The 23,759-nt window shown below is 38.3% G+C and overlaps 1 protein-coding gene across 3 annotated transcripts in view; it reads left to right on the forward strand.

Annotated features, from left to right (window-relative positions):
• HACE1 (HECT domain and ankyrin repeat containing E3 ubiquitin protein ligase 1) overlaps positions 1 to 23,759 on the forward strand; it is a 96,263-nt gene that overhangs the window by 14,844 nt on the left and 57,660 nt on the right. For all 3 annotated transcript variants that reach the window (XR_012124705.1, XM_073220855.1, XM_073220856.1), the window contains 5 exons: positions 2,040 to 2,171; positions 11,052 to 11,134; positions 17,886 to 17,982; positions 19,074 to 19,175; positions 19,876 to 19,982. Coding sequence is in view for 2 of the 3 variants with exons in the window: in XM_073220855.1 (XP_073076956.1) it covers positions 2,040 to 2,171; positions 11,052 to 11,134; positions 17,886 to 17,982; positions 19,074 to 19,175; positions 19,876 to 19,982 (521 nt within the window). In the remaining variant the exon portion in view is untranslated. The remainder of the gene's footprint in view (positions 1 to 2,039; positions 2,172 to 11,051; positions 11,135 to 17,885; positions 17,983 to 19,073; positions 19,176 to 19,875; positions 19,983 to 23,759) is intronic.

Here is a 23,759-nt window from a genome sequence, read left to right on the forward strand (position 1 = left end):
TTTGCCTGTAGAAACTTTCTTACATTTAGGAGATAAGCGTCTCAGACATACGTTAGGAAGCCTGAAAGGGACAGGATTGGGTCACAGATTCAAACTTCCACCAGTGCCCTTCATGCTTTTCTCATCAGTGGCTAAGCCAAAACTGCCCTTCACATCTCAAGTCTCAGCTGCTCAGGGAAGACCAGTTCTTCATTACTTATAGGATGAAATCTAATGGAATTTATAACAGCCAGCCAATTGGTAAGGGGAGGTATGACAGTGACAGTCCCTCACTTCTTGGCTGACAAATACAGTTTCCAGATGTAGGGCAGCGAGGTGGATGGGGCCGTCCAGATCAGCCAGGGTCAGGGGCTGCCTCCAGGCGCACTGCAGCATCTCCAGGTCTGTGGCCTGCCTGTAGGGGTCCAAGCTCCTGTGCGGACACCCACTTCCTCACCTCAGGTGGCCCGACTGGTAATGCTGAACGTGGGTGGAGCTGTGCACCTTAGGTAGCCAGAGATGGGCTCCTTGTGGCCTTCTTCTATGTGAAGGAACAATGGAAGGTCAAAGTTTTCAGGCACAGTGCACCTTGGTGTCCTGCAAGACATCCTTTCCCTGTCCTGAACTGCTTCTACCTGATCCAGAAGAGGGGAAAGCTCAAGCAACCTGTCATGGAAGGACCTAGAAGTCCCTTGTTTTATATTTGTCTTTCAAATTAGATGCACTTGTCAAATGTTTGGTGGACAGGAAGAAGCTATACGACCACTGTCTGATCGGGTGAGGCGCATTCATCGCGGGCCTTCGTGTCCGGCGATGTGCTGGGCGTCTGCCTTTAGGGTCCTTCCTCGTGTCAGCTGCTTCAGGCGTTTACTCTCGAGCTGCTCAGATGCCCAGAAAGCTCGTGCGACTGCCAGGTGGATGGTGGCATCCTGGTTTCAGGGCAGAGGATAATGCTTTGGGATTTCGATATTCAGCGTTAACCTTGCATTTCTTCTCCCTTTTTCAGGGTGATATTCTTGTTTCAGTGTGTCTGGTGTTTCTTATCTTAGGGACATTTTTCCTCAGGCCTCTTGTGTTCCGTCAGATTGGGGAGGGGCAGTTCCTGGCCTCACAGAGTTGGGGAGGGATGGGGATTTAAGGGTCTAAATCTTACTAAACAAACTTTCAGCCGATCTGCTTTTAGTTCCGCGTCCACCCCTACATCAAGAGGCGCAGGTGCTTCCTGCTGATTCTCGAGCCGTCCGGGAGCCCTGGGACCTGAATCACCTTCCCTGTTGGTTTTCTCTAATGTCGGTATGAGGTTCAGTTCTTTGTTCTGACAAGTCAGACAAAAGCTTCCCGCTTCCAAAATGTCTTGATCTTGTAGTCTCTCCTTTTTGTTATCTTAATGGATCTGCCCTTAAAGAAAAAAAATGCTCTTTACTGTCATTTCATTGGTGTCTGGGGAGGCTGATGCATGTATTGAAGTTGTAATTTTAAAACAGAAGTTTCATGATATGCTTTTTAATGGAAAAAAGTCCAAAAAATGCATGGATAGCATAGTCAAAAGTTTTAACATTGATTATCTTTGAGTGGTAGACTTATAGGTATTTTATGTATTTTTTATCCTCCCTATATATTTTATTATTTAGGATGATAAATTCATTACTTAGAAAATAAAGAAAGTAAAGGATATGATACCTACTGTATTACTTTTTAACTTACGTTTGCTTCTTGGGAAGGAAAAACATCCAGTACCTTTTCTCTAGGGACAGACTATGCTTAGAGTTTAGGGTCATCTAAGAAGCAGATATTTGGTGATCTGAACTCTAGGATATTTAACTACTTTCAACCACGAAGTGCTTCGTTTTGAAATGCGTGGTGGTGTACCTACATCTCGCTGTGTCTTTTTTCCACACATAAAAATACAGGAAAAATGTATGAGGGCCTAAATTTAAATTTAAATTTTAATCTTTAGTGTGTGTGCCATGCTCACAGTTGAGAAATAGTAGCATTATTTATCTGCTGTTATTATATGAAACACTCTTGCATAAATGTTAAGTAACTGAATGGCTGCACAGATACACTGGCTGGCTGTGAATGGGCGGACAGAACTTCTCCATGACCTCGTACAACACGTCAGTGACGTCGATGTGGAGGATGCGATGGGGCAGACAGCGCTGCATGTGGCCTGCCAGAATGGTCACAAGACGGTAAATTTCCCCATGAGGACTCTAAGTTGCATGTGTTTATTTTTGAAAACTTTGAATTCATGAAACATTTTCACTGTAATTGAGAGTATGAAGCATCGTAGTGAAATATAACATTATTTGCATCATATAGACTCCTGATTAATATATTCTATGTGGATAAAAGGAATATAAAATAATGCTATTAAATCTGTTTAAAATATTTGTGATTTGGATTTCATTTTTATTTTTGATTCATAGGTTTTTGATACATGAGTATACTAGAATTTTAAGTGTATATTCATATGTAATTTTAAGTTATGTTTATTCTGTTCTCAGTTAAGTGAATGGCTCATTTTTTATTTTTTACCATTAAGCTTCATTTATTGGTACTAGTGAAAAACGTGAGCACTGACATCACTCTCACACTTCCACTTTGATTATCCTATTTTCCTACTGTTGTGGGATATGGTACAAGTACTCTAGTGTGACAGCGGTTTTCTTTCTTACTTCAGTTTTCTATAATGGTTCATTTGGTTTATGGCAATATTTTCCAGTTATTCCTGTGTGCAAACATTTGGCTTTTAAAATTACTAATAGTTTTCTCTCTTATGAGGAGAATTTTCTGCCTTGTATAAAGATTGTTAGCTTAAGATTTTAGATTGAATTACCGCTTTGCTGTAAGTTCCTATTCTGGTTTCTTTTTTTTCACATTTAACATTGTCAGTAATAGAATTTTATTTATTTACTTGTTAATCATAGCAATAACAATAAAAACCAACCAAAACCAAAAATTCAGTGACTGTAAAAACATAGAAGTTTGTTTAATTGTTTTGTATGTATTCTCTCTGAGTCTTTTTGTATATATTCTCTCTTTGGGAGAATTCCTAGTGGAATCTGGATTTCCATCTCTGCAGACACTTTTTTCCTAACCTGGGTTCAGGATGTATAATTCTTCATGTTTAGATGCTTTCTTAATTCTTAATTTATAGACTATTATACTTCTTAAAGATAGTGAGCCCAAAGTTGACACTGTCTGATGTTTAATAAGAGTTGGATGAAAGACCCTCCTTTTATGCAACTCTTATTATAGTAGTATTTTTCTTCCCTGGTCTGAATACCAATGTTCATTTTAATTTTTTTTTTCTCTTTTATCATCTGAAAACTAACCCAATTGTTCAAGGAGTGTTCCTTCTCATTAGTTTTTACTTTCTCAGAGTCAACACTATTAGGTTTAAAAAGTACTCCATGTGAAAATAAAAATGATCTGAAATGTCCTAATTTTGAATGGCCTAGGTTTTTAAGCAACCTTTTGCATATTAGAGAATGAGTCCTGCTGGTAGCCCCTGTAGGACAGAAAAGCACCTACTTTAAGATAAACGCTCTCTGCTGTAACAGATGAGCGGAATGTCATTCACGAAGATTGCAGACCCTACCTGGTGCCCAGGGACTTGTACAGGTAAACACTGGAATTCAGATTAGAAATGGTCTACAGAAGCTAATTTTAGTTGCCTCGAGCCAGTGAAGAAGCAAGAATTACTAAGAAAACCTTGGTTTAAAACATGTGCATCACAGGCTGCCTTGAAATTTAGAATTGCCTTCTGAAGTTATTGGAGGTAGTTAGTGTAATATGCTCCATATGGTTTACAACCTAAAGCAGGTGTGGTAAAGAAAGAGAAGCCCTCATGGTTAAATGCCTTTGAAGAATTGTATTAGAAGATTTATAGAGGCACTGACTTCACTTGGGCGAAGAGTTTTCCAGAGTGAGGTCTTGCAGATACAGTAGAGGGGGGGGGGGCACAAAAGGCTGTGTGGGTTTGTGGTTGATCGGATTGGTGAGTGGGATTCCATTCTGTCACAGTTGGTCAGTTACAGGTATCGACCAGAATATGTTTAGTGCCGATCTTTCTGAGTCATTATATGCATTTTTAAACCTTCAGTTAGGGCATGAAGGAATCTTAAAAATTAGTCTCTTCTAGGCTCCAGACTGAATTACGCCTCTACCAGTCTGTGCGGAGAGGTGTGCGGGTATTATCTGCATCTCATGACAGGGTGTGTTTTCTGGGACATGCTCAAATCTAGTGGGTGGGCACGTCCTTTTACCTTGAGCTGGGCTGTGAGTGGTGATAGGTGATTATAGGGTAGGGATTGTTGGTTTCTTTTTAACCTTTGGTGTGTCTTGCTGTAAATTGAACACTGTAAATTGAGTCCAAAATACTTTGTTAGGTGTCCTAGTGACTTAGGTTGGTGGCAAGTGAAAATTGCCTTTCCATTGCCTCAGATTAGCCAGTTCTTGAATAAACTCATTAAAACTGTGTCTGTGCAGACATATACCAGTGCAGATAGGTTTCAAGTTTTATTTTTAAGCTTAAAAGCTTGCAGATTGATTATATGTTTTATAGAATAGAATGTAAAACCTTAAAGGGGGAAAGAAAGTCTATTTTAAGATAGTTTTAAAAAGATAACAGCTTTTTTCAAATTAAAGAGGCAGATATGATAAAGAAATCCTCTGAAATTTACCTTCTCATCTCATTCTAGGGTAAATCTCAGGAGTGGTGCATGGGAAGATTTTGAGCACCTGGCTCAAGAGTGCTAAAGCTTTGTAGAATTTATGATTGAATACTATATTCTTTGAGGACAGGAAATGCTTGTCATTGACATTACTTTTCTAGAGATATAAGATTTGGAAGGAAGATTCATCTTTGCCATCATTTCATATAGATGCATCTGTTTAGTCAGAGGTAAACCAAGATAAAGGTCTTATCCTCTTGTTGGAAGGAAGTGGTTTTGGCAGTTGAACAGTGCATTCTGACCATTTTTGCCCTTGCAACATAGCAGCATTATGATTTTAACCTACTTCTATTCTTGTTTGAAAATGATGGGATGGAAGGAATGACCACAACAACTTAATTTTTGTAACTTTCCTTAGGTCAGCTATTACTGCCTGTACAATATCAATTATGGTTTGTCTTTTGATATTATTGATTGAAAAATACTAGAGTTTGCTTATTCAGCTGGCTTATATAATGTTTGGCAACTTTTTCTTCCCCTGCTTTTATCTCCCTCCTAAGGTATATTCTGTGTAGTGATTATATAATTAAGCAAAGTGTTGGTAACACTTTGGAAGATACTTCAGAGCAGTAATAGTATTGGTACTATTACTGAAATTATTAGCATGGATGATGTGATTCTGCAGGAAAAGTACAGAGAGTACTATTAGGATCCTTATTCATTTACTCCTGTGCAATAAGCCACACCCAATGTGTTTGTTTTTTTATTTCATTTGTAAAAAGTATGGTAAAACCTAATATGCTACCTAGGTGTAATTGACTCCCAATTTCTTTTTTTTGGCTGTAAGTTGAACTTACTTTTTGGTAAATTTTTCTTTGTCGCTGGTTCTTTTTAAGATTTATTAATGTGTTGAATTGCCACAAATGGTGGATTACATTTTCCTGGAATACCATGGATTTAGAAACTCTAGAGAACTGTCAAATTGTTGAATCTCAGTTTATGTAATAGTACACAGCAGGATTAGTTTGTAGACTAATTTCAATTCACTTAAAAGAGACATTTTATTTTTATCAGAATAAACTTTATATTGCTGAATTTTTATAGATGAAGTTTCACAAACAATGTAAAATGATAGTTGAACCCTGCTTTGAGTAGATTTAAGGTCCTGAAACTTTACAACAGTTATCACTGGTATTATAGACCACCTTTCTTAGAACAGACTGCATGTTTTACTGATATTGTAGGCTTGTTACAGAACGGGGCTCAACTCACTGTGTACGGTCAACTCTCTTGAAATCTTTAGCCAGCTTCCAAGCTTTCCATCCTGAGAATTACAGGCCAGCCATGCAAATTTAATTGAAAGCTTGCAAAAATATTTGTTGCATTCAGTCTTGAGGCACAAAAGTAGATAGGTTACATTTCGGATTGTATTTCTAGGTTCAGAGTAATTTTGTTTATTGTAATGTTAGAATTCTCTTTTAATCATTTCTGGGAAATGTGAGCAAATAATAGAAAGTTCTCCCGTTACTGTGATTTTTCTAACGAAACTGGACAATACTGATTTTTGCTAGCTATTGCATGAGAGTTCAAAGCCTCAATAGGTGACAGGTTAAAGTGGACGGGTTTCCTGAGAAGACCTATATAAAACGGTCACTAATCAGTGAGTTGGCCATTTTTCTTAGTGCATAAGTTATTTGTGCATTGCTGTTGAGTCATGTCATCAGTTATTTTTTATTGAAAGATAAAAATATTTTTGTTGGTGTTTTGTCTTTTAGCAAATGGGAATACCACAACTCAGATTTTTACTTGTAGTTTTAATATTGAGTATCTTTCCCTTCTACTTTGGTCAGTATTGTTCAGAAGGTTGACATGACAGAGTAGAGCTGCCTGGGAATTCTTGCTTCATAATTTATTGGTGTATCGGGCACAGGTGGTCCTGGTTAGGCACTGCCTCCAATTAAATGACTTTTGAGATTGACCCAAACATTAACTATGCACATTAGTTTTCCATTCAGGATATTGTTTTATCACTTGAAAGGTCATGAAGTCTGTTGAAAATGTGGTGTTTCTTCTTAAGGATTTCTTGAGGGCCGTATGAGAAGCCCCTCTCACTGCCTTTCTTCTAAGGCTCCATCCCAGCAGTTTCTTACTGTGTAAGGAGGGAGACCGCCATTGTAGATTATCTAGGAATTGGATAATTGCTTTTCTCTTTTTTAAGCGGGTCAGGGTTGGACAAGGGAATTTGAAGTTCTGGATTATTTAAAAAGCATATTTTGGTGATCTGAATTAGGCATATAAATTTCAGTTCAGTGTAGTTCTTAAAATTATGTATGTTGTATTAACTTGAAAAATGTAGGTAATCAGCCATTATTCATAGGTGCTTATATTGGTGCACCATTACATGTTTGTACTTGCTTAATTGTAAGCTATTAAGTTTAATTTTTGCAAGTAAACAAGAAGCCATAAAGTGAAGCAGAAGAATTTATGACCGCTATAAATAACAATTATATATTTTTTGGATTTCGTGGCTTATAGTTTGTTAAACACTGTAAAGTTTTCCCAGAAATACTTGTGTGTAGGGGTTTAGGGGTGAGAAATGTGCCAAACCAAATTGAATCCAAATCTGTCCTAGAGAATCCTGGCAGTTTTTCTGGTCAGTGAGAATCACCATGTAGCTACTACATATATTCTTATGTCTTTTGTCTTGGTCAATTGACAAAAATTGAAATTTTTGTTGAAGAGATGGAATGGACCAGTCAAATGCAGTACCACTTTGACCAGCTTTTTCTGCCACACTTTGAATTTCTGAATGTGTGTCGTGTTTTTCTTTTACACCCTTGAAGGGGAGTGTATTTTTTCTTCCAGATTCTCCTTTATTGAAGTATTGTTGAAATACATTATTACATTAGTTTCATGTGTGCAGTGTAGTGATTTGACAGTTACATTATGAGATGCCCACTCTGCTAAGTGTAGTTACCGTTTGTTATCATACAAAGTTAACAATATGATTCACTATATTCCCTGTATCCCTGTGACTTAGTTATTTCATATTTGGAAATTTGTACCTCTTTATCCCCTTTACGTATTTTGCTCACCCCCCCCCACTCCTCCCCTATGGCAACCACCAGTTTATTCTCTGTATTTATGAGTCTATTTCTGGTTTGTTTATTGGTTTTGTTTTTAGATTCCACATGTCAGGGAAGTCATATGGTGTTTTTCCTTCTCTGTCTGACTTACTTCACTTAGCATAATACCCTCTTGGTCCATCTATGATATCAGAAATGGCAAAATTTCACTTTTTTATTGCTGAGAATAATATTCCATTGTGTGTGTATATGTATATACACACATACACACCACATCTTCTTTATCCAGTCATCTGTCAATGGATTCTTAGGTAGCTTCCATATCTTGGCTACTGTAAATGGAGTGTATATTATAATGGTATTGATTCTTAAAAAGGTCTTATCTGATTTATTTTTATCTATTGTTGAAAATTCCTGCTTTTTACAGTCCATAGGGATTTTAGTAGTTGAACTCAGAATTTATTCTCTTTAATTATGTTTTGCCTTATGTGTCTATACAATTTAAAATCTTCTGGTAGTATTGTTTCTTCAATAACTTTTACGTATTTATTTTAATAAATACTCTCCTCCACCTAATTTTTACTAGTTTCAAAGTTATTTTACCCTTTATGTACATGTAAGTAATTCAGTTTTCAGAAAAAACCTGTGATTTAGGGTATCTCACTTCTTGCTCCTTCTCTGTTATGCCAATTAATCGATCATTGAATTCTGCATTATTGTTTCTCCTCCTGTTTTAAAGCTTTTACAAAAAGAATCTGCAAACTTCTCCGAAGTGGGGAATTTCTCCATGTCTCTTGTGTCCTGTCTCCAGTATTCTGGATTCTGCATCTTCTGTGTATCTCCTTGTTTTGGAGGAGGAGAGGCTCCAGTAGCTTCTCTAGAAAGGGTGCACTGGTGTAGTTTTTTTTTCAAAATATTACATAGCTGAGCATATTTCTTATTTAAAACCATATAATTGAATGATAATGTGGTTGGCTAGCTATTCGGAATCATTTAACTTAGAATTTTGAAGGCATTTCACCGTTTTAGATTCGAGTATTGCTGTTGAGAAAATTAATGCCCACTGACCTCTGTTTCTCTCCGGAATGTTGTATCTCCAGGAATATGAAACTCGACTTTGATAGGACTTGTTCCCAGTGTTGTATTAGACCTGGGCGCTCGGCGAGCCTTATGCATCTGGCAGGGCATGTCCTTCAGTTTTGGGAAACTTTTTGGTGTTGTTTTTTGATTACTTTCTTTTGGTCTCCATCTTGCTTCATTTTCTTTATTGTTGATTTCTACAGCATGTCTCCCTGAATCAATCTACTCATTTTCTTGTTTTTCCTGTTTGGTCTGTTTTACTTTCTTACAGAGTTTTTCAATATCTTTCCAAACATCTGTTGAGTTTTTTATTTCTTCCATCATGTTTTAACTTCTTATTCTCTGAATATTCTCCTGCCAGCCTCTTGTTCTTGTCTCATGGATGTAATGTCTTTCCTCTGAAGGTATCAGTTACTTTTCTAATTCTTACTGTTGTTTCCTCCGGTTCCCTTTTTTATCTTCACTTTTCTGACTTCCTTTCACTGTTCATTTTAACCTCTGTATTTCGGGTTGGGTGCCTGCGTCAGCCTCCTACACGCCGTCCGCCTGTCCTGCGCAGCGGCGAGGCCCTGAAACGCTGGCTGGGAGCGGGTGTACACGGGCCGAGTCTGTCGTTCGGCCTGACGACGCGCCACGGTTTCTCCATATCAGCACTAGGGGCATTTGGGGCTCGAAAATGCTTGGTGGCAGGGGCGTCTGCGTGTCATGGGATGTTTAGACCTGTCCCCTGGCCTCCGCCCACTAGTTTCCAGCCCCATCATCCCTTCCTCAGTCATTGGAAAAAAAAAAAAATCTCCCCGCATTGCTGAATGCCCCCTGGGAACCGCGGAGCTCTCCCGCCGCAGCGCAGTAGTGCCGGGGGCTGTGGGCGCCCCTCTGGGGCCGGTCCCCTGAGAGGGGGCTTCACTGTCCTTCTGCTTGAGGCTGCGAGCTGGGCCGCTGGGTGCCCGGGAGCCCCGCCGAGCACGGGGCGCGAGGTCGCCGCCCCTGGTTGATGTCAGCGCGGCCCCGCATCCCTGCTCTTGTGTATTGCCTGCTGGCCGGTCCCGAGCCTCCCTCTTCCCTCTGTCCAGAGAATAAACCGGAGACGGTACAGGGAGAGAGAGTGGCCACTATCCGGCTGTTTCTTTCAGAGGCTGCCAACTTGTACCCCGGTTCTTAGCCCTGGGTACTTGCCGTTCCGGGTCTGTGTGGTCTGCGGCGAGGCCCGGGCTGGCTGTCACTGAGTCCCCGTTTGCAGGCACTTGGACCTCACCTCGTTTCACCTGCTGAGCCGGTTCCAGTCTATTTGGTGGCGGTTTTCCCAGAATTTACTTAGCATGCTGTTGGATTCTTCCCAGTTCTTCCTCATGGGCTTACAGGCTTACTGTTTAATAGAGATTGTAGTATGTTTTCGAGCAACAATGATGATTGAACATGTGTGCATTCCAGAAATAATGTTAAAAGTCTAATTCCCAAAACTTTTTAAAGTTTTTACATGTTTTCTTCCTTTCTACAGGAGAACTCAAGTGAGGGCCATAGGCATAAAACCAGAAAAGATGATCTTTTTAAAGGTTTGCAGGCAAGCCTCACCCTATCTAGTTATCAGACATGTACTTTCAGGGTTCTGCATTAGCTAACTTTCCCTTACAGGGTCAGACGATTGCAGAAACGGAGCGTGGGAGACACAGTACATGTGAATGACTAGCAGAGAAAATGAGTCAGTATTGGCTACCGCTCATAGCAAAACGACTTCTTAGTTTTTTAATACTTTTAAAAATAAATACATTCTTTGATCTTGAAAAAGTTATAGCTCTGGTATCTTTTCAGAGGCAAAAAGTTCTGGTTTTTAAATTCAAATATCTAGAGCAACACTGTCCAGTTTGCTAATTACATCTGGCTATTTAAACTTAATTATAATAAAAGCAAAATAAAAAATTCCGTTCCTTTGTATTAGCCACATTCTGAGTCCTTGGAGAGTACATGTGTCGGCGACTTTCTAGAGCCTTCCTAGGTTCACACACTTTTTATTGTACTGATCATTCCCCATATCGGGAAGTGCCTGAGAGACCCAGAGAGCTCCCCAAAGAGTGGGCTTGTTTAGCCATCGTAATTTTCACATTCCTACTCATTCTTCTTTAAAGCTTCAAGTACTTGCAAGAACTTTTCTTGTGTGAATTAAATTGTGATAATTGTGTGTTTGTTTGACATCTTTGGCTTTACCTTTAATTGTTTCTTTTGCCCCCAGACAGTGCAGTGCTTGCTGGACAGTGGTGCTGATATTAACAGGCCAAATGTATCAGGAGCCACTCCACTGTACTTCGCTTGCAGGTATGATACTTCATATTTCCAGATGCTACCGTTACAGAATGTGGTATATCTATTGTATTTCCAAACACAAACATGTCTGATATTTCTGAAGTGCTTGTTTTCCCACAAATACTGCTACTTTTTAAGATGAAGTATATAGCATTATGGTTCTGTTATTTGACTGCATGAGGAAAATTATTTTCTATCATACTGCCAGTGCTTTTATATTTTATAGGTGAGAACTTTTGATTTACTTGATTATTTAAATTTTAGACTGATTACTTAATAAGTAATAACAAACATATCAATAATCCAGTAATTTCCGTAGTTTTCTTTCTTTAACCAGGTCACTTCCAATGAGATAAGCTTTTAAATTATGTTTTGGCCCAGAGCCGTGGTTTTGCTTTCTCTGGATTTATAACCTTTAGAAAAATTTGTGAATCACTCATGCTAGATATTAAGTTATGCATTATTTTTAGATTTCTGTCTTGATTCATTTTCTTGAAGTATATGTTTTGTTCATTGATTCCTTCATGTAATAAACATTTACTTAGCACTTACTATATGCTGTACATTATTTATACAGTAGTGATACAGTAATAAACAAACCTCAGTCCTCAAGAAGCCAACAATGTAATAATTATATACATATACCTTTCTGTCACACCATATATAAACATACATGCACACACATAACACTCAAACACACATCTGGTACGTTACCTAAGTGTAGTCTGCAGTTGGAGCAGTTCACAATACACTAGTGAGTATTCTCTTTGATTTAGATTTTATGAATTGCAATATTTAAGTTCTTAAGTTCGGATATATAGCTCTGTAGAAAGCTCATCTTTTATCCTTTCTATTATATATTATTTTATTGGAGGTTTGTGTTAGACTGAAAGACCTGCTTTTCCTCTTATTTAGCTACTCTTTTGGGTCTCTGCTGTTACTTTGTTCAGACTTACTCCAGTCGTCATGGAACAACCTTCTATCAGACTATAGGGACTCTAGATCTCTAGACTTCTTGATCCTGTGTGAATCTAGCCACTTTCTTACATTATACTTATGATTCTGTTTCTTGGTTGGAAAACCAGTTCTTCCCATAGTGTCCTGCATTTATGAATAATATCATTGTTTGAGTCCCTGAAATCATACCCTACCTTGAGGGGATTATCTCTAGATAAGGCCTTTTCTTTGAAGCTTCAGATTTGAATGGCCACCTGCCTGCTTTACGTCATCACTTGCAAGTCTCAGAATCTCAGTTGTCATTATGTCTAAAAATTAGCTTCTGATTTTTCTTTTCAAACCTTCCCTTCAGTTTTTCTCATCTCAGTGATTAAAACCCTTATCCTTCTGGTGGTTTAAACCTATATCAGTATTTTCTATTTCTCTCTCTCTCGACTTGGAATTTATTAGTAAGTTCTGTAAATTCTACCTTCGCAGTATGTTCTGAGTCTCATAACTTCTGCCCAGTTGACTGGGCAGTTACGTTGCCAGGTCTTGCCCATGATCCTAGAGGCCTCCTCACTGGTCTTCCGGATTCCTCGTATTTCTCTCTCATCTGTTCTTTCGTCAGCAGCCAAACCAATGTTTAAAAAAAAAAAAAAAAGTGAATCAGCTTGTGTCACTTTGTGTTTAAGCTTTGTATTTTAAAACCTTTCAGTGCCTCTTTGTTGCATTCAGATAAAATCCGAGCGCCCCTACGGCTGTGAGCCCGGCGTGGTCTGACCACCGCCTCGCTCAGTGTGCTTCTGCCATGTTGGGTCTCTGGGTTCCCCAAGCACAGCCGACTCTAGCAGGCTCTCTGTGTGCTCTTCGTGTGGCTTGAAGGGCTGTTCCCAGGCATTTTATGAGGCTACTCCTTCATGTCACTGCTTAACGCTTACTTTTTTTTTTTACTTTTTAGGAAGGCAATTCCTGACCCATCTAAGTAGGTTCTCCCCAGATTTCCTATCACAGTATCATATTTCCTTCATAGCACTTTGTATTTTGTAATTGTTTATGTACTTGTTTATATTGTGTCTCTCCTACTAGACTGAAAGTTAATGAAAGCAAGAATTTTATTTTATTCACTGCTTTGTATTCAATGTGTAGCACAGTGCATTGTGCTTACATGCTTAGTAAATGTTTTTGAATGAATGAATCACTGTAATTACATGTTTAAAAAGAATCTTATGTAAAACAATGCCATGTATAATAGTAAAATATAGGTATATCAGTATTTATAAAATTGGTATGTTTGTTCATCTAGTTAGTCTGAACATAGGAATATTGTAAAATAATTTTTTTACAAGTACTTACTGCTATTATTATATTCCCATAATTAAGTTTTAACATAGCAAACATTAGATCTCTTTGAACAAAGATGGTTAAGCAAATCTGATTAAAATTGAAAAAAGAAAATAAACATATTTTAGCAGGATGATCATTATGGAGCATGGTATATTTCTAGGCAAACAAATTTTAATTGTTTTCTTGATATCTAGATATAGGTATACATTAAAAATACAAGTTATTCCCACCATATTATCTCTGATAAATGAAAGGGAAAGGAATGTGGAGAAATAGAACAAGTTGTCCCTGCAAACATTATAGGGCTCTAAGATGAAAAGCTGAACTTAATGTTAGTTTTTATTGAGTGAGAAGTATTACTAGATATATTATCATGTGCCTTATTCAAGGATCAACTATAATAACTTAAAAAAATTTGTTTTGAATTAACTTAAAAAAGTAGTAAGATATGTAGGAGAAAAAACCTGGGTTTTGGAGGCAGCGTTCAGTTCTTGGCCCCAAAGCCATGCAACTGTTCAGTCAGGTTTCTTGACCTCTGCTTCGTTTCTTTGTGAAGTGGAAATGCTGATACTTACTGTGGGACAGTGGAAGTTCTGTGGCCAGGATCCTATCTGACCCTAAACTACTTGAAGGTGTAACTGGCCTGCTGCTAGGCTAATGCATCTACACCAGTAGGCAATGAGCTGTTATTGATTGAGTCACTATATAAACTGGGTGGAGGCAGAGATGAGGGAGGCTTACAGCCCTGCAGGCTGCTGGATGCTGACGGGATTCTAGTGCTCGGCCTCCCGCCATGAGAGGAAAGCCAGCGTAGACCCTTTCACCCAGGAACATTCTGTTGTCATTTCTCAGTCTCACTGAATCCATAGTGAACTTGCTCAGGGTTGAAGCAGGACACCTCAGGCAAGACACCTGCCCTGTGGGGCTGTAGTAAGAATCGAATGAGTCCTTTTGTGTGTGTCCTGCAGAGTGTTTTCATTTAGTGGCTGGTAAGCGCACACTAAGTTCTACCACTTTTCCACTACCCAGTAAGCACACGGCTGCATTGTCACCATTCAGTTTCATTTCTGTACAGGGTGTTCTTTCTAAGAACAGTGATTTTTCTCCTACCACACAGACCCTTTCGTTGTTCCTTTGTATTGCTTCTGTTCTAATTCTGAGCGGTACTGAAGAATGTAGTGCTTCTGTGAATAGATCATTTTCAGACTGATTTTGACCTGAAAGTATAACAGGAACTATTACCCAGGTACTTTGCTTGCCTGGGTATTTTGCACAAGATGTTGCAATTCATTTTCTTCTATGTGTACTGTAGACACACCTTTGTACTCCTCTTCCCCATCTTTAGACACTTTTGTCTTCAGGATTTTATGTGTTACCTACAGATGCTTCGAGTCCATAGATTACTAGAATAGTTCAATATTACGTCATAATGCTTCCCATTCCCTTAGCTGGGTTCTTCAAATAAAGGTCTAGATGTATAATGATTTTCAAGTATTTTCTATCTGCAGATAACTTTTGTTGTATTAGGAAAAGCAGGGTTTAACTGGGGTCATGTAGACACAGTGAATTAGGTGAGATTTTAGCAGTCTGTAATAGAGTGAGAAAGAGTAAGATTCTGTTTAGCTACTGCTAAGCAACTCAAAATCAAAGTAGCCACGTAAAACAATCACAGATGCCAAACTGTAAACTTTTAGAATATGAAGGACCATTAGAAAATGTGGTCTCTTTCATAAACAATTCCAAAAAATATTGCAGTATATATACTCAATGTACTTTAGCCAAGTTTTCAAATCATATTGCTGAAAAAACCTAGTTAGGAGACTGAAAGTATTTGAGAAATAATTTCTAAGTGTTTACAAAACACTATAGATCTCTTATTAGTTAAATCTTTGCCAGCTTTTTAGTTTCCAGAAGATATATTGGCATTTCCTTGAAGGGAGTATTAGCTCAATGTAAAAAATAGTAAGTTCATTGGAAATAATGAATAATTATCCATTGAGGAGAATTCTGCAGTTATTTGAACTGAAAAGTCTTCCACGCGACACCCTGAGGAGTCTGCTGTGGAATACTCCTAGGCTCTCGCAGTAACTGCAGGGAGGCACTCGCGGCACTGCGCAGTTTGCTTAGGTTTTCTGTATTATTAGCTGTTGTTTCTTGCTTTTATTTTTGAAGTGAAATGTCACCTGATTATATATAAGATTTTAATGCAGTTTTAGAACTCCTGCTTTCTGATAGTGTCATAGTGTTATTTCTTTTTCTTAAAGCGAGTTATCCTTTTTGTTCTGTATGGTACAAAATTAATTATTTTGAGGCTATTTTAAAAAGCACATGTATTGAATGGCGTCCCGTTTGTGCATGGCGATCCTGCCTGTTCATACAGTGCGATTCCCATCATGGTGTTCCCCCAGCACATATCCCCTTGCACCTTACACCATCTTCTCCTAAGTTATTCACCCTTGAGGGTGAACCCTGTATTCATGCATCTTGGTGGAGCAGTATGATATAGCTGAAGGATTTTGGAATCAGACTGTTCTGGATTCAAATTCTACTCCGTATGTAACTGTTGGTCTTGAGTGACTCCATTACACTTGAGCTACCATTTTCTCATCTGAAAAAATGGGGTGAAAACTTACCTTATGACTGTCAGGATTAAGTCAGACTTTGTACAGAGAGCTGAACAGTATGATTGTCATCTAGTGGATCCTAAATAAATTATGATTTGAATCTCTTTCTGTTATTTTCTGTAGTGTAGAATCTTCATGTACTACAGAGTAGCAAAATTAATGCTTGTTCATCAAATGAGTGGTGTCTGAAGATAAAACAATAGAATTCAACAAATATTTTGACTACATGTTATAAGCCAGCTATCATTCCTGGTGCTGTGGAACAAGTGCATTGTCAGGAAGTTTACTTGGAAAGATCAGACACATGGATATTAAATGACTGTAAAAGAGAATGCTATTAAAGTTAAACAGAATAGCTTTGTAAGTCTGGGTTTCTTAGAACTCTGGTACTTGCAAGGACATCAGAGTCTAAATAAATTAAGGTCATTAGTTCTATTTAATTAGCCTCTATTTTTAGGTATTATGAACAGTAGAACAATGTTAATTGTAAAGTAATTACTATTAGCTGTAATACAGGATGTGTTGTCCAGTCCTCCTAGCTTAACAACAAATGATGCTTGATAAAAACTTTCTGCTTTTGGAGAGATGGCTGATTTACTTGGTTTTTTGATTTTCTGCTTTTTTTGGAGTAAATTAGGTATTGGTCTAAAGTTAGTTTTGACTTACTGATATTTGTCTTAAAGAAAGTAGTATTACAGTAAAGTATCAACAAAGCAGAATACCTATAGCATCTGTCACCAGATTTATAGTAGGATACTATTTTTAAAAAAATTACCCAATTACAATTGGTTATAAATTATACTTTATGCAATGTTATTTTGTGGAAAAGAATGAGTAAGTTTTTTTTCTTAAGTTTCTGGGAACTCTCCATAGTCTTTCTCCTTGCATAATGTGATACTTTTTCAGGTGATAGTATGTGGAAAGAGTGTTGGTTGAGAGAACCAGAGAGCTGGGTTTTGATTTCACCTGTGCTTGAGTAGGTAGCTTTTCTCATTTATTAAGTAAAATTTTTTGATCAGATAGTCTTCCAAACTCTATGATTTCAGTGGGCATTTCATAAAACTAAGCTTTAGACATTAATGTCCCTGGATTGTAAACCCACTTTTCACTTCCTGTATCTAGGATCAGATTAGCTCGTTGAATAACGAGATGTAGAGTCTAGTGGTTGCTAGCCCCAAAGTAGCTTCTTCCTAGCTGAAAAACATGGCCGTTACTAATTTTACTCCTTCTAGAAAAAGAGCAATTAGAGAGAATGGGGCATATGGATTAGAGAATTGTTCTTTCTGGTCATAGCTGTCTGCAGAAGCCAAACTGCGTGGGTCGGTAACATGAAGGTTGGAAGCTAGACAGTAGTTTTGACTAATTAAGCCCTTCCCTTACTCCTTTCTTTTACTTTGATATTTGCCTTTTCTTCTTCCTTCCTTTTTATTTTTTTTTACCCAGTGTTTAAGTGACATAAAATGTATTCCTGTTTTGAGTCTTGAGGTTCTTTTGAACTAAGAAGTCCAGAGGCTTGGATGTGTGTGATAGGAACGATGTCAGGCTAGAGTTGAGAAGGAAGCGACTGGAAGAAAAAAAGCATAAGCCTGATTAGCAGCTGCTTATCTCAAAATATGACATATTGTAGGTAATGTGTCCCAAGTTCAATTCCACGATTTAACAGGTCAGTTTCTTATGTACATAGTGAAGTACGATTTCCCGTTGGGAGAAGTGTCCCGGATAACTGAGGACGCAGCTCCGATCTTCCTCTGACTTCGAAAATCGCTGACCCTCTGTTGATCTGCATTAACTTCCCGTAATTCATGGAGTAAGACTTTAAATTATGTTATTTTTAACGTAGTTTTCTTCCTGCGCAGTCATGGTCAGAGAGACACGGCACAGATTCTTCTGGTGCGCGGGGCCAAGTATCTGCCGGATGGGAGCGGAGTGACTCCTCTGGACTTGTGTGCACAGGTATGTTGCTGACAGATATTCTTAGCCCCTTACTTTTTTTATTATGGTATCATTAATATGCAGTCACAGGAGCAGCATTGTAGTTACTAGACTCCCCCCGTTATCAAGTCCCCACCACATACCCCATTGCAGTCACTGTCCGTCAGCGTGGTAAGAACTTAGCCCCTTACTTTATAATAGAAACTGACACTGGCAAAAGCACTTTTTTTTCACATGAGGGGTAGGTGCAAAGATTTTTATTCTTTGAGGAATATGGCCTTTAAAAGGAACTGTGATATAAGAAATACATATCGGCTTCATCCCAGTTTCTGACACAAGAGCTCCATGACCCTGGGAATATCCTGAGTGATAAGAATGCCCTTTTGCATGTTAAGGAGATGACTGGCAGTGGCTGAAAGCTCCTAGGTGGCTTCCGGGTGGGGGCCGGTTGCCAGCGGAGCCTGCTGCGCGCTTAGTGGGCTCTCCTCCCGCAGCCCTGGGAGAGCGGCCAGGGGTGGAGCTCCGTCCCCAGTGGCCATATTAAATTATTGGTGCCCTGCAGTGGAGCTTCCATTAAGACTCTAGATTGTGGGGTTCTCAGAACGCTTCTGGGTTGGTGAACACATCAGAGTGCTGGGAGAGGGCATGGGAACTGTGCGCCTTCCCACACACCTTACCGTGTGCATACCCTCCGTGTGGCCGATCCTGAGTTGCATCCTTCATAAGAACCAGGGAGTAGTAAGTAAAGTGTCTCCCTGGGTTTTCTGTGCTGTTCTAGCAAATTTTTGAACTCTAGGAGGGGGTCCGGGGAACTCCTGACTTAAAGATGATTAGTCAGAAGTATGGGTGGCCTGGAACTGCGATTGGCTTCTGAAGTGGGGGCACTCTTGTGGGACTGAGTCTCTAACCTGGGGGTTCTGTACTAACTGGGCAGAGTTAGCATCAGAGTGGAATTAAATTGTGGGATACCAAGTTGGTGCCCATGGAGAATTGGAGAATTTCTGGGTATGGTAACCCCACATATTTGGTGTCAGGCTTGTGTGTAGAGGAAATGTGTTTTCCTTTAGGAACTTTGTTTTTAAACCTAGATAATTTTTAAATTTTGTTTTTAGGGTGGATATGGAGAGACCTGTGAAGTATTAATTCAGTATCATCCTAGGCTTTTCCAGACAATTATTCAAATGACACAGAATGAAAATCTCAGAGAAAATATGGTAATATCATTGTGCTAGTAGCCTGTTAAATGAACAAGCTTTGCTCATGTTTAATATATATAGTATTTTACAAATGTCTTAATGATTTTATTATTGTAAATATTTTAATTTGAATTTGCTTATACTCACTGTAGGATATCATTATTTAATGAATTATAAAATAATAAATTTGACCCTATTAATCTTCTTTGGGCTTTTGGTCTCTTCTTAAGATAATTGGATTTTTTCCCAGAGGTAGAGGAAAAAACATCTAAGGAGGAGTATCATATCATGACTGGTAATCACTAGTTTATTGAGCTCTGTATTTGTAATGGCTTATACATTTACAGTTATAATACTTTATACATTTTATAAATTATAATATAATTATAATAGCTCTGTATTTATAATTTGAAAAATTGCAGCAAACTTCTCTTAAATTTTAGAAGTTTGGAATTAGATTTCTGTAAATAAACATGGTGATTCTGTTCCATCTATTTATATTTTTTGTTGCTTTTTTACCGGGTGATTTTGTACAAAGATGTTATGTCATCTTATCTCTGCATTAGCTTTTGAATTGATGCAGGGCAGGGTAACTATAAGGGACTTGCTGTGAGCCAATGGGCTTTGGGATACTTACTAAATTAATAGGTTCTTAATTTCTTGATAAGGTTTAATAAATTATTACATAATCACATTTTTTTGTGTGTAAAAAATTTAGTTACGGCAGGTCCTGGAGCATTTGTCTCAGCAGAGTGAGAGCCAGCACTTAAAGATGCTGACGGGCCTCGCTGAAGTTGCCACCACCAATGGTCATAAATTGCTTAGGTAAGTGTTTCCAAATCTAAGCAGATCAATAAGTACTAGTATGTGTCAGCTTTGTCTCCTTTTAGGCTTTTCAGGGAGTTCTTTATTTTTTTGGATGCCTTTTGTCAAGTTATAAGATGTTCGAAAAATTTGCTGACTTACCATTATTTGTTTTGTTTCAAGGGACCAGGGCAATCAGCTGTTACTGAGGACACTAAAGAGACTAAAGACAGAGAGTTAAGTGCATCTGGCCATCATGTGTCTAAAATTTTATAAAATGATTTCTTAGGCTAGTAATGTAAGTGAAATGGACATAAAGAAAAATCAAGAAAGTAGGTGAGGAATCTTGATCACTTAAGATTCATAAAACTGTATAGGCAACAGTTCAACTTCTCGGGAGACCCTCAGCACTCCTTCCCCTCAGTTCCGTTCTCTGTGTGTCCAGGAGATTCTCTGATGAGGTCCGTCTGTAGGTCCACAGGGTTAATGCCTTTGTATTACTTGAATTTATGCATACTGCCTTTTCCTGCACCTGTGCTCTCTGAGTGTAGTTAGCCACCCCAAGTAGGAATAAAGAGCCATTCAGAAATGGTTAATGTGTTATTTCTAAGCTTACAGATTTGGCCCACCTCATGGATCCTTTCCCCTTCGTAGTTTTCCTTTCCTTTCTCCTAATACATTGACAGTCTCAGAGCAGGTGGCGGCTTTCTCTCACCTCTGGCTGCCACAGGACTTCATTCCTCCCAGCTCCACGCTGCTAGCTGGAGAAAGAGTCACAGCTCTTTGCTAACTTGGGCTCCTCAGCACTTAAAATGTTACCTTTCAAATGCTTTATAGGATCTTATATTATGGCCGCTTTTGGACAGTAAATACCTCTGTTGGAACTGGTAGTGAGTGTTGGTTATCAGTATTGTGTTAGAATTTATTGTGTTGTTACTGTTTTGGGAAAATCCAGCCCTCCTCTTGTGTTATACACTAGGACCACATTTCGAATACTTCTGACACCAGACATGTAGATTTTTTTCCCCGTACCAAGCAGTTCTTGAACACCAGCTGAGCGTCTTGCAGTTTAGCTCAGCTCTGATACCGTCTGTACCTGGAGGCAGCATCAGATCTCACAGGTTAAGGGTTCGGTCCCACGAGACTGCCCCACCTTCAGGTGCCAACTGCAAGTACTGGGTCCCCCGGTTACCCACAACTTCTGTTTGACCTCATTACAAATTGGGGTTCTCATAACTCCTTCCCCTTGGATTCAGTTTTTTCCTAGAACAGGTCACAGAACTCAGAGAAACACTTACTTACTTTGTTAGTTATTAAAGAATATGGTGAAGGATACAGATGAACACCCAGATGAAGGGATACACAGAGTAGGTCTTGGAGTGTCTGAAGTTCAGGAGCTTCTGTCCCCGTGGAGTTGAGGTGCATCACCCTTCCAGTATACGGATGTGTTCACCTTCCTGGAAACTCATATTTTTGGCTTTTTGTGGAGGCTTCATTATGTAGGCAGGTCAGTCATTAACTCCATATTCAGTCCCTCTCTTCTCTCTGGAGAATGAGGAGTGGGCTTAAAATTCCAGAGATTTTAATCACGGCTTGGTCTTTTTGGTGACCAGACTCTATTCAGACCACCCACTGAATGACAAAGTCACGTCAGTAGAAAAAGGACACTGCTGTCACCCAGGAAATTGCAAGGGATTTAGGAACTCTGTGTCAGGAACAGGGGTCATAGACCAAATATTAGAACAAAATGCTCCTAGTGTTGTAATCACTTAGGAAGTCACAAGGGTTTAGGAGATCTGTGCCAGGAACTAGGGGCAGAGACCAAAATATATATATATTTTGTAATATTTCAGAGCTACCAGGGTAGATTTTTAAGAGGGTCTCAAAAATTATTACCCCAACCAATTTATCTTTTATTGTACTTTCACAGATTGTCTCCTTTTGTTCAATTACATGTGAATCATTTTGTTTCTTAACCCACAGTGTAATGTAATTAAAAATAATTGATTCAAATACGTAGTGATTCAAATAATTAGTGAAGGTTGAGATGTTATTTAGCACACTTTTGGAAAAATGGATAGCCATTTGTGTAACCGATTCTAGGAATATTTGCTAAAGATAATACATATTTACTGAGGGCCCTTCTGCACATGATGTTGTCTTACTGAGGGTGTTATCTTTCCTTCTTTGTATTTATGATGAAGGTAAAGATAGTTATCAATGTACATATGAACAGAGATATCAACAGCTCTTTGCTCAGTAAGATACTAATTGAAAGTATACTTTTATATAAACCAAAGGTAAGTACATTGATAAGGCTTTGAATTAGGAAACTAATTTTTAAACTTTTATATTGAGACCTGGTAGCTTGGGAAAAAACTATTTTATGATCAACTAGAGAAGGATATGAGGAAGTTTGGATTTTATAATCTTTTTATAGACTATAAAAGAGATATTTCAGTGGCTGAAAAGTGAAAAATAATCATTTTCAGATTAGCAATCAGCTTGGAAGAAGTTTGATTTGGGTAAAGTAACTATTATTAGCCTGTACTAATGGGTGAAGATACTCAGATTCCATTGTGTAAGAAAATATTTCTTATGATAACTCTTCAAGTGTTCCCTACATCAAATACTTACATATTTATATAAACATGGTAGTTTTGCAGAGGAAAATCAAATTCACACCTTTTTCTTAAAAGAATTTGTGTCATTGTACTTAAGAGGTCCAAGAACTGCAACCCAGTGAGAGAAGGAAATAGTTTCAACAAAACTACATTTCTATATTGTCAGTCTCAATAATCTTATGATATGAACTTAGAAACACTTTGTAAAACCAAGATGTAAAATCAGTGCAACCTAACTAATGAGTCTATAGATGTTTGACTCAAAGTTCCTAAAACAGAAAGGTTTTGCTGACATGCCGTAGCTTCTCCAGTCTCACACAGTTATGTTTTACTAACACTTGTAACGGATAGCTGGTTTTTACAGACTATTTTCAACAATTTAATAATTCTTAGAGTGAGAAAACAACATGGATGTCGAAGTGAAAATATCAGGAAATTTTGACTCACATGTCAGCATAATAGAAAATACTCTGTAAGTTGGCACTTACCAAATTGGAATACTTAGCAGTAGGTATTTTCTATTTCTGCAATAAATTACTATCCTTATCTTTTAGAGTTAAAGGATACCTAAAAATATCATGGAGGAATATATTAATGAACTTGGTAAAATGCACTGAGGGGGAGATAGGGTAAGCTTTGTAGTTAAATTTATATAATCATACCATTCTGTCCAAAAGTTAATGTAGTTCTGCTTCATGCAGCTGTTGTAACACAGCATAACTGATGTTAGCAATTTCAAAATAAAACCACCCACTGAATGACAACAAAATATTTTTACACATCTGTCATAGATTCAGTAAATATTTAGCCTAATTCCTACAGTTTCTCTGTGGAAGAGTAATGGTCGATACTGACGATGGTGAACAACCCCAGACACTATGGTTGAGTGCTAATTTGGATTTGATTCTCTTTTTTTCATAGTGGGGTAAATGCCCTATAGGTGGGCTTATATAATAACCCATTATATGGGGAATCACCTGATGCTGATAGTCACTTAAGGGTCATTTAACTTGTGAATGTTCCGTATGTGAACAGCTGGTTACTGTGCTGGGGTAGGGAGAGGAAATGGGGTCATGGGTAGAATAGGAGAGAGGTCAGCCACTGCAGCTGAGTTGTGGGTCAGCCTTAAAACATAATCAACATTTCTACCATTGCTCCTCTGTGAACTGTTCTC

This window comes from Manis javanica, chromosome 13 (assembly GCF_040802235.1).
Source record: "Manis javanica isolate MJ-LG chromosome 13, MJ_LKY, whole genome shotgun sequence".
Classification (NCBI taxonomy): domain Eukaryota; kingdom Metazoa; phylum Chordata; class Mammalia; order Pholidota; family Manidae; genus Manis; species Manis javanica.